The sequence below is a fragment of the Pinus tabuliformis genome, chromosome 3_1 (genome assembly GCF_031772625.1).
Source record: "Pinus tabuliformis cultivar Carrire ecotype Pingquan chromosome 3_1, CPIR1, whole genome shotgun sequence".
Taxonomy (NCBI): domain Eukaryota; kingdom Viridiplantae; phylum Streptophyta; class Pinopsida; order Pinales; family Pinaceae; genus Pinus; species Pinus tabuliformis.
In genome coordinates this window covers 446,435,114-446,447,177 of record NC_142301.1, presented here as the reverse complement: position 1 = coordinate 446,447,177, position 12,064 = coordinate 446,435,114, and the positions used below count along the sequence as shown (strand labels likewise).

General features: G+C 42.8%; 1 protein-coding gene across 1 annotated transcript; it reads left to right on the top strand.

The window, feature by feature from the left end:
* Positions 1 to 1,787: 1,787 nt before the first annotated feature.
* LOC149187670 (uncharacterized) lies at positions 1,788 to 2,744 on the top strand. Its single transcript, XM_089409728.1, has one exon. It carries the CDS (start codon positions 1,788 to 1,790, stop codon positions 2,742 to 2,744), a length of 957 nt encoding a protein of 318 aa, XP_089265854.1.
* Positions 2,745 to 12,064: the final 9,320 nt, after the last annotated feature.

Sequence of the window (12,064 nt, the reverse complement as noted above, 5' to 3'; positions counted from 1 at the left end):
CCCACAGACTTAGATTTAGATGGCCGATATTTTATGGACATGGTCGTGCTTAAGACCTAATTTTGTAAGACATTTGTCCACATTTTGTAATATTTTGGAAATATTATTCCCATCTATATATAGATGGTTTCACAATGGTTTGATCGTATATACAGATGATTTTATGGTATTTTTTATTTTACTGTGATGAATGATTAATGTGCCAATATAATTCTTGATTAGCTATAGAATTAACAAATGATTTTTTTTTTATCATGGAATATGAATAAAAATAATAAAATTAAATGATCTTTGTAATAATCTCACACTCACCCCAGATGCGGGTGCATACACAGCGGGTTAATGTGATGGGACAGGGGTGCGGCGAGGTAGGACGACACCTACCTGCCCTGTACCACCTAGTTTATTGCCCGATGCAGTTTAAACAGGGGCATCTGGTTTCACTTGGACTCACGTCATGTGGTTTTGTTACGCCAAGACTGTCATTTGATTTCTCCATCGCTTCCGCATGCTCTGGTCTAAGCTGGGCCTCGGCTCTCTTTAATGCTGGAGTTATGGCGGGTTCAATCTGAGGAAAGGCGGATAGTGTTAAATACAGGCTCCGCTTTGGGATCGTTTTGAAGTTTCTGGTGTTTTGCTAGACGGGTAAAGGTGTATTTTGCTTTGTTATGCTCTGTCGTCCTGTCTTGCTCGGCCAATTCTACGACACGGCCTCTGTCTTCTCCCAGGCTTTGTTTGAAGGCCTCCAGCCTGAATTTGGTTGCCCATCTGAATAGGCCGAGCTCTGCGGAGGTGGCTGCGTGGTCTTGTGTTCAAAGGGTGGCTGAGGTGCTAGTTATGCCCCGACTCCGCCATAGAATGAGGAGCCGCAGGGGAACTCCTAGGCGTGTGCCCTCCCGCCCGTCCTCCAATTCTCCCTCCGTTTCTAGTGATCTTTCTGCCGGCCATTACCCTCGCACGCACAGTGGGAGAGGGCGTCTCCATCTCCCCAGCCATTTCCCTCCTGATTCCTCGTCGTCTCCCTCCTTTGGCTCGGCGATTTTCACCTTCAATTGTTCCCTGAATCGTCCGAGAATCACTGCTCATGTCTCGATGTTTTTTCTTGAAGAAGGCCAGGAGGCAGGGGAATCCAGCACTCATCAGGAGGGCCTTGCCTCTGTCTCTGCGCAGATTCCTCTCTCTATGCAGGTTCCGGAGGTCCCCACGTACAATGCCATGGACATGGTGATGGAAACAGAGGCTCCTGGTCCTTCTGAACCTGATGCTGCTCGTGCAAGGGATGACACTGATGCTGCTCGTGCTAGTGCTCAGCCTGAGTTCGGTTGGTGCAGAATTGTGGAGGAGCCTCCAGACGAGTAATTTCTTTCTCTGTTGTTCTGTTAATGGTTACGCGGCCCTTAATGGCGGGCAATTTTTGGTTCAGGATGCATATTTTGGTTCACTTCTGCAAGATATGGTTCATTTTGTATGCCTCTATGAATTTTTGTAAGCTCAGCAAGAGAGTCAATACTTGTTCCCCTGCGTGGGATTTGAACACCAGTTCTTGGCTAAGTTCACTGTCATGGGCAGTGTTTTTGTTACTCTCTGCCGCTTCTACAGGGCAGTTGTTTTTTACTACGGTCTAGATGTAAATTATCCCCCTTTTATGTTAATATAATAGTTTTATTTATACTTGTGGAATCGGGGCGATTCCCTAAGTTGACAAAATTCTATAAACCCAAACCTCAGTTTACATGAAGCTCATTTCCTAGAATGTGAGAGGACTCAACAGCCCCTCAAAGCATCGAATGATCAAAAACCTGATTCAACAAGAAAAACCTTCCATAGTTTTTCTTCAAGAGACAAAAAGCAGCAATGCAGCTATTGAAAGAATTCGAAACAAGATTTGGGCAGGTAGCAGCTCTATTTCGGTAGATGCCTCTGGGGCCTCAGGCGGACTTTCCATTCTGTGGAACCTGCAGACTATTTCATTATATGATTTCCATGCCACCCTTCATCTTATCCAAGCTTGCTTCCACCTCATCGGCACCAATATTCATGGGCATCTCACAAATGTGTATTTTCCGCAGACAATTCAGCAAAAACTTGATCTTCTGGAAACAATCTCCATCCTCAATGAAAACAAGCAATTTCCCCTCTGGATCGGTGGCGGAGACTTCAACATCATAAAATCTATGGAGGAGAAAAAAGGAGGCAGAATCAGGCTCGACAGTGACAGCACTGGCCTCAGAGAATTCATTCAGAACAATCAACTCATGGATATTCCAACCTCCAATGGAATTTTTACTTGGACAAATAAGCGTCGAGGCATTCACCACATAGCCTCAAGGCTTGACAGGTTCTTCATCTCGGACAATGCAATCCACCTGGGAGGGGACTTCAACACCTCCATCATTCCCCAAGGAGGATCCGATCACTGGCCAATTTTGCTACAATGGTCCAGGCCAGGCAATTGTTGTAATAGACCTTTCCGATTCGAATCCTTCTGGCTCACACATACCAATTTCAAGACAGTGGTAAAAGAAGCATGGAAATCCTATATTCCGCCAGAGGGAGCAAAGATGTATCAATTCCAGCAAAAGCTGAAAAACTTAAAACAAGTCCTCAAAGTCTGGAATCGCACACATTTTGGTAACATTCAGGAGAATCGCCAAGGACTGGAACAGCAAATGAAAGCACTTCAACAAACTTTCATTCTAGAAGGCAGAACAGATGAACAAACACAACAGGAGCAGATCCTCTAGAATCAAATTGAAGAGCGCAGGAAACAAGAAGAAACTCTCTGGCGTCAAAAATCCCGAATCAGCTAGCTAAAAGAGGGGGAGAAGAATACAAAATTCTTCCATAAAACCAAAGGCGAATGCACAATAACATTACATTCATAAACAATCAACAAGGGGAAAGAGTCGAAGCACATGAGGATATGGAGAAGGAATTCATAGGATATTTTAGAGATATTCTCAAGGAGCCCACAGGTAATAGGGATGAAGCAATCAGAACCATCACGCAACACATTCCTCGAATCATAACGGAGGATCACAATAATAAACTGCTGCAGCCCACGACTCTACAGGAAGTCGAAGAAGCCATGGCTCAACTTAAAGATGGCAAGGCTCCTGGGCCGGATGGCTTTACAACCAATTTCTTTCATGAATTTTGGGAGCTCATTAAAGCTGAGGTTTGGGAACTAGTGGAGGAATCCAGAATCATGCACTGGATCCTCCCTGCCCTTAATTCCACCTTCATAGCATTGGTTCCCAAAGGAGAAGAACCAAACAGGCCGGAAAAATATAGACCAATAGCGTTATGCAATGTTATCTACAAGCTCATCTCAAAGGTCATAGCGAACAGGCTTAAACCACTCCTTCCTCTACTCATCTCTCCAGAACAGACGGGATATGTAGAAGGTCGGCAGATCATGGATGGAATAATTCTATCAAATGAGGTAATTCACTCATTAAAGCTTCTCAAAAAACCAGGTATGATTCTAAAACTAGATCTCTCTAAAGCCTTTGATAAACTCAGTTGGAAGTACATTCACAAAATGCTTTTGGCTTTTGGTTTTAGCGCAACTTGGACCAGATGGATCATGAACCTTATCTCCTCTCCCAGCTTCTCTGTCCTGCTGAATGGTTCACCCTCATCTCCTTTTCGTCCCTCCCGTGGCATTAGACAGGGGGATCCACTTTCACCTTTTCTCTTTGTTCTAATGGCAGAAGGGCTCAGCAGGCTTCTCAAATCCGTCGTTTCCTCACAAGCTCTAAAAGGTATCTCCATCCATGGTCTCAATCCTCAGTCTCATCAGCAGTTTGTTGATGATACCATGTTATTCAGCCATCCTTCCTCGCAAGAAGCCTCTGTCTTCAAATCTTTACTCTCCCTCTTCTCTGAAGCCTCTGGCACAACCATAAACGCCTCGAAATCTCAGCTCTTCTTCTTCAACACCCCCCCCCCCCACTACGCAGAGGAATATTGCCAGAATTCTGGGGTTCACCATTTCCCATCTGCCTTCCAAATACCTTGGGGCTCCCCTATCAGACTCTGCCATCAAACATGCTTCTTGGCGGTCTCTCCTTGATAAATTAGAATCTAAGCTTTCATCATGGACTTTCCGTGCTCTAAATATGGCAGGCAGACTCGTCTTAATCAAATCAGTCTTACAAGCAATGCCATTGTATCTTTTTTCCATCATGGCAGCTCCAAAATGGGTCCTTAAAGCCATTTGTAACCTTCAGCGCAACTTCCTATGGGGCTCCTCTGGACTGAATAGAAAATGGGCCCTTGTTAACTGGAAAGAAGTCTGTAAAATCAAATCCGAAGGAGGGCTAGGATTAAGGGATCCTCTCCAAAGCAATAACACAATGGGAGCTCGAATGTGGTGGAACTGGATCTCCAAACCTCATTCACCATGGGCCAGATTATGGCAAGCAAAATATGCCCCGGGAAGTCAATGGAACGATCTCATAAGAATCAACGCCACAACCCAAGGATCACCCATCTGGAACACAGCAAAGCTTCACAGCAATTTCATTCAAGAGCACAGCTTCTGGGAAATTCACTCAGGCACAACAGCAAGGTTCTGGGAGGATTCGTGGCAGCAACTCCCTAAACTAGCAACTTTATTTCAAAAGCCTCTTTGGCAAATTCATATGCAACAGGGGAACCTCACCCGTGTCCACCAATTCTGGCAACAATCCACGCACCATGACTTCCAAATCTGGAAATCAGCTAACCTCTGGCAGATGGACTGGCAGGGAGAAACGCATTCTGACATCGATCAGGAACTCACATACAGAAGAATTCGCTACTCCAACCAGCAGGACAGACTAAGATGGGGTCATACACCCAAAGGAACATTTACCACTAAAGAAGCTCATCAACTGCGCTATTCAGACATCCAGGCAGACAAGGATCAAATATGGGGAAAAGTTTGGCTACCAGGTCTATGGCCCAAGATTTCAACTTTCTTATGGCTTCTAAGTAAAAGGCACATACTCACCTGGGACAACTTGATAAAACGGGGATTCATTGGGCCATCAAGATGCCCAAATTGCAATCTCAACTCTGAGACCATTAGTCATTTAATGGAAACATGTCTACTCGCCAAGCAACTATGGGAGAAAGTTGAAAAATGCAACATGAGATCGGACGCAAGGATGGAGGATGTAACAGAAACTATCAAGAACTGGACTAAGGACCCGTTCAAAAGCCAACTTCTCAACACGCTATGGAGTCTTATCCCAGGCTTTTTGTATTGGATTCTCTGGAAGGAACGAAACTACAGAATCTTCAATAATACCTACCGGACAATAGACGCTCTGTGGCTTACCTTCAAAAAAAACATTCAGGAAACCTTAGTCATCAGGACGTGGTATGATACAGACATGCCAGAATCTCAGCAGGAGCGCAACATATTGAAAGAATGGATTCTAGACCTTTCCTCCTTAGCCAAGGTCATCGCCCGTCCCTCAATCAGCTCCTCCTCCCCGTTATCCTGGTCCCCACCCGCTACCACCTCATACAAGCTAAATTTTGACGGGGCGGCCAAAGGTAATCCCGGGCCTACCGGATTTGGAGGAATCTTCAGAAGCCACACAGGAGCATTATTGCATATATACTATGGAGCAATTAGTAAAGACACCAACAATGCAGCAGAATTGGAAGGACTCTGGGAAGGGATTTGCATAGCAGAACAAAAGCACTTCTTCCCTCTTGAGGTTGAAGGAGACTCGTTCATTCTCATAGCCACTGCTAAAAGATTACAGGCAGGGGCTACCGCAGTCAAGATTGCATCAAGTTGGAGATTGCTCAGTAGAATGGAATCACTGGAGGAAAAGCTAAAAAATCCTCAAAGCATAACCTTCCAACATGTAAGAAGAACAGCAAACCAGGTAGCAGACAGAATGGCTAACCAGGGCGTATCTCAGCGAATACCATACTTCTCAGGTTCACTGGACATGGTAGATGATGACCAACTCAAAAAGGACTGCATCTCTTTGGTGCAAAAAGATCTCTCCCTCCCGGATGCGGGTGTTTAATAGGCCGCGCAGCCCACAGCTGGTGCGTCACATGGGCATGTGTCAGCCCAGACGTGCCACGCAGCACCCTGCAGCCTGCTTCATAAGGGCGCATGCAGATGATCCTACGCGGGAGTTATTACCAGTCTTGTCTGCCTTTATTGTCCTCCTGCAACTCTCTGCGATGGCGCTTCATATCCCGGGAGCCTCTGTCACATTCTGGCATTCATTCGAAGCTGTTGGGCACTCCGCTGCAGCGTTGGAGCATTCTCTGGTAAGGTGGGGGATTGCGCAGGGACATTCCTGCTCTGTGGCAAACTCAGCAATGCAGAGGGAGCGCCTCAGAATGAGCAGCCGACGAGGAGGCTCTCGGGGTCGGGCTTCAGCTCGGAGGACCGCAATTTCTCCTTCTTCCTCTGCCGAGGTAACATCTGACCAGCATGGCTTCCATGGCAGAGCAACTGGACGTGGCAGCGCGCCTTGGAGAGGAGATATACCAAAATGCGGACATGCAGCGCATCCCACAGTCAGGTGCCCGCAATTGATATGCAACGCCCTACCAGGGAAAGTTCCTCTCCGGCTACTCAAGCTGCCCTTGCGGGCCCAAGCGAACCGGCTCAGAGGATCCATACCAGCCCGGTGGTCCCTCTCTCGGACTTGGATGACTCTCAGCAATTTAGGGGCAAGGTGGAGGAAGAGCCATATACCACAGACGAGGATTAATTCAACCAATCAGTTCGCCCTCAGCAGCCTGGAAAGGAAAGCTACGCATTGTTTTCGTACCTTGTTATCTGTATGTGTTCGGTTTCCGTCTGGATTTCCAAATCTATGTGTCGGCTATAAGGGTTCTTATGTTTATCAGTCTTAGATCAAGTAATGTCATGTGTCATTATGTTAGTCTGTCACAGCATGTCCATGCTCAGCATCCAATTTTTGTACCTGTTCAATTTTGGGTATGTATAATTTGGGCAAATTGTCAATCTTTCGGTAGAAGTTACAGGGCCATGGCCCTGTCGTAACACTTATGTAATTTTTTGACTTTTTGTACTACTAATAGAATAGCCTGATTCAAAAAAAAAAATAGTTTTATTTAGAAAAAACAAATAATCTCACACTCAGAAATTGGCGATGTAATAAAGGATCTCTCACATGATATATGTTACTTAATTGATACACCACCAGTTGTGAATCCAAATAAACCACTAACAATTCAATACCAAAAGATATTGCTTCGGATAGTAAATTAATGACAGCACTATATTCAACCATATTATTGGATGCGGGACCGATAAATATGCCTCTTGAGAATAAGACCTGATCAGATGGATAATATATTACCCAAGCGGCGGAAGCTAAGTTCTGAGTATGTCTACTAGCACCATCGATAAATCCTAGATACACCTTATCACCCATCGAAACCTTCCAAAGCAGATCAAAATACAAACATCACCACGAGACCCATACACAAAAATAAAAATGTACAATATTTACAAAACAAATCAAATGCTAGGAAACAACATAGGCATAATACTTCTTAAAGTAGAGCCCATTTCTGGGCTCAGATAACACGTTTCTCTCAAAGTCAACCAACTCATATGCACATTTTTTCAAGACCTTTTTAATGATAAATGGATTGTACCACATGGGTTTGAACTTGCATGCCCCCAAGGTGTCCTTATCTTGGTCATAGACCAAGACGAGGTCACCTTCAAAGAAAACCTAGGATGCATAATCTTGTCATATTGGGTCTTTACTCTCTTTTTATGAGCCTCATTTATTGTGGCTGCATCTTGACGTTGCTCATCGAGATGTTCCAAATGAATAAGGTGTTCTTCAAGACTAGATGTGTCTAGAATAATTTCAACTACTGATTTAAAAGATGGTGTCTCACATTCCATAGGGAAGATTGATTCCAAACCGTAAACTAGTTGAAAAGGAGTAAAACCCATGGCGATCTTAACAGAAATCTGGTATGCCCAAAGCACAGGATATAGCATGATGTGCCAGTTGGATCTAGCTTTATTAATTGTACTTTGCAGGATAGTTTTGAGGGATTTATTCATGGCATCAACCTAACCATTAGCTTGAGGATAGTATGGAGATGAATTCTTCTTCTGAAAACCCAACTTTAAAGCCAATTCAAACATCATCTTATTCTGAAAATGATTGTCTTGATCAGTGAAAATCTCCCTTGGAATACCGAAACGTGAAATTATTTGGCTGAATAGGAAAAGAGTTGTTGTCTCATCATCATTTTTGAAAGTAGGCATAGCTTCAGCCCACTTCGTAAATTATTCCACCATTACGATAATGTACTTGTGACCCTTAGTCGAAGTCAGGTTACAAGTCGTAAAATCAATACCCCACTTTATGAAAGGACCGACAGTGATGACGGGGAAAAGTGGAGCTGGATGAGTTCACATTTTCTGAGTATATACCTATTAAGGATGGCACCTTTTGGCTGCTGCCATGCAATATTTGAAAATCGAGGGCCAAAAATACCCTATACGTAATGTTTTTTAGGTTGTAGCAAGCCTAGATAGATGACCTCCACAAGATGCATTATGGAAGTCATTAAGAACAGAATCAACTTATTCTAAGGTTAAATAACGCCTACAGATTGAGTCAATCCCATGAAGATACAAAGTGTCACTGATAATAATATAATATATGGCTAGGTGATGTAATTTTCTACGTTCATCCTTAGAAAAAGTCTGAGGAAACTTCAAAGTCTAGAAATATACTATGACATCTCCATACCAAGGATCGTGTGAAGAGAATAGGAAGATATGTTCATCAGGAAATGACTCTTCATAAACAACATCCTCTTCACAAGGCAACTTTGAAATCAATTCTACGAATACTAAATATTTTTGGACTTGGCTAACATAAATTCGAGATCGAATTCCTGTAAGAAGACAATCCATTTATTATATTTGCCCCCAATCACTTGCCTACTGAGGAAAAATTAAAATGGGTTGACATCATCCAACACAAAACTTTTTGCAAGCATAATATAATGATGAAGTTACTAGATCGCGTGAACTGCTACCAAAGCCAATTTCTCTATATGATAATACCTAAGTTCAGGACCGATTAAGCTTCAGATTAGATAATAAATCACATGGTCTCTAAGAGCATGGTATTCCTAAACCAGAACCATACTAGTGGTTGATTCTTCCGCAGCGAGATATAAGAGGAAATCCCTGCTATAATCGGGTGGACTCAAAAGAGGAGTAGAGGTCAATGCCTTTTTCAAAGCATCGAAGGAGCGCTGAGCGAAATCGTCCCAAACAAATGGGACTCCTTTCTTCAGTAATCGCACAAACCCTTTCGTGATCTAGGCATAATTTACGATAAATCTCCTTAAGAAATTGGCTTTACCTTGGAGATTTTGAAGTTGACAAACCATCGATGGGGGAGGAAACTAAAGTATTGCCTCAACCTTGAAGGGATCAACACGAATCCATTCATTGGACATAATGAATCCCAATAACCGACGAGATGTGATAGTGAAATGCATTTATTAGGATTCAAGTGGATCCTATAGTGACGACATCGTTCAAAAACCAAACGAAGGTGATGTGGATGATCAATACTTTGTCGAGAACGAGCATCTAGGTCATCCAAATATGCTTCTATTGTGTGCTTGATGTCGTGGAAAGCATAAGACATGTCCCACTGAAAAGTAGCTCCATCATTTTTAGGCCAAAATTCATCTTCTTGTATGCAAATGTCCCTCAGGAGCAAATAAATGTTGTCTTGCGTTGATATTTAGGATGGATAGTTATTTGATTATATCCTGAAAAATTGTCCATGAAGGAGAACACCTCATTTCCAGCACACTCATCAATGATCTGATTGATAAACAGAGTGGGGAAATTATCTTTAGGACAATCCTTATTCAAATCCCTAAAGTCAATGCATACCCGGATCGTTCCTTATTTTTTATCGACAAGGACTGGATTTGAGACCCATTCAGTTAAAGGAACGAGGTATATGAAACTTGCCTTAAGAAACTTTTCAACCTTAGCTTTAATAGTTTTTTCTTTCCTAGGATTTATCGGTCAAAGATTTTTTCATACAGGCTTATCGTTTTCGTATGTTTTGATCTCATGTTGAACTATCAATGGATTGATTCCAGGAATTTCTTCATAAGACCAAGCAAACACATCTCAGAATTATTTAAAAAGGTCGGTATAAATCTTGATTTCTTCAAGGGAACATGTAGCTCCGATGAAGATATTCTCGATAATATTGGGATTCCTGTAAATGTTCACTGGAATGGTTCCCGAAATATTGGACATATTAACTTCAACAAAAATTTATGTTGAGGCCAAAGGATTTAGAATTTTATGAACATTTCCAATTGAAGACAGACTGGTTAAATTTGACTCAACTTGATGCAAATCGAGGAGAAAATATGACTGATGATGCAAATCATCACACGGTCTTTTTGCACCAATCACTTCTTCTAGGATTGCGTCTTTAGATAGTAATACTATGTCAAGGCAATCCATAGCTGAAGTAGAGTCAAGAGTCCAGACCAGAGCCACATCACCATCCAAATCCTCTGATGGGAGAGGAATGGGATCAGAATCTGTAGAATTCACTATAGATTGGTACACAATTTCTGTTGTAGATATAGGGTATGCCATTCCACCTACTTGCCCCTCTTCTAATGTGGGAGTAGAGGGGGGTAACGTACAAGGATAAGAAATAATGAGTTTTGAACGAACCTGTTCGAGGAGCGGCCTTGGAGGATGAAATGGAATTAACATGAACAATAGGAGAAGGAATATAAAAAGTACCCATAAATGAGGAATACATTCCAACACCCAAATTCTCCACATGTTGCTTGGAATTCTTCACTAAGGCAATGGTAGAGTCAGAATATGCATTGGGATCATTAGGAGAATAAGCCATTTGATCAATTGTAACAATTCTCCCTTCATGGGGGAAGCATAGGATGCGAAACAACAATGAAATAATAACATCCATTTCATAAACCCAATTTCGACCCAATAAAATATTATAATCAAGGTTGGCATCAACTATCTCTACCTCGACATTGACAACCTTGCCCCCAACACAGACGGGAAAGGCTGGAAGAATTCCATGAGGCCTATGAGAATGACCATCGAATGCGGTAAGGAGAGTAGGGGAAGGAACAACTTCTGGAGACCCGATAGCCTTCCAACATGACATGTGTGGAAGCCCCTTCATCAACTACAGTTCGAAATATATTCATTTTCTGATATGTAGATTTAATTTGGAAAGCCATGTGATGAGGGAGTCTCTTCTTAGCACTTGACATATCAAATGTTATAACAAGAGAGTTCTTCGGATCTACTACTATGATCGCAGCGAACAATGCACTCCTTTATGTAGGACACGATTGGAGTACCTCTAATGCTGACATCGCATAGGGGATCTGAGTTAGATCTTCGACAATAGAGTAATTCTGAGTAGCCCAAGCGTTGGGATTAACAATCGAACTTTTTGTGGAGCCTTTCGCCATCCAAGGTATAGGCTCAACTACGGGCCTCTCAATATGGAGTGGCTCTGGGATATCAAAAGTAGCCTTAGAGTTAGAAGGTTCTGCCTCACCATAATCATGTGATCTTGTAGCAACATCAACATGAGACCTCATCATATAGACATTCGATGTGGTTTCCCCTTCCTCGTGCCCCCTATGGGGGTTCCAATACCGGAATTAGTGCCAACAAGCATTTGTTTCCCTTGGGGAAAAGGGTTAGTTAACATGGTCTGGGAACTTGAAGAACCCTCCTGAGCTAACAAGCGTTGATCATCCTGAATCTTAAGGAAAAGGTGGGTAAGATGATCCCCATTTCATAACTTTCATGGGAACTTTAATTTATTTTTCAATTCCTTCTTGCCCTCAATAGTATCATTATTGGGCTTGTTCGCATTCCCCTTCCCAATCTTATCTTTCTTCTTACCACGTCCCTTCTTCTTCCCATCGAATTGTTGGTATCCTTTTGGATTTAAGGATTGAAGAGCATTAACTGTTAAAGGTTGGGAAG

Excerpts from the sequence above, each read along its gene's own strand:
- LOC149187670 (XM_089409728.1), top strand. The coding sequence starts at position 1,788 with ATGATCAAAAACCTGATTCAACAAGAAAAACCTTCCATAGTTTTTCTT.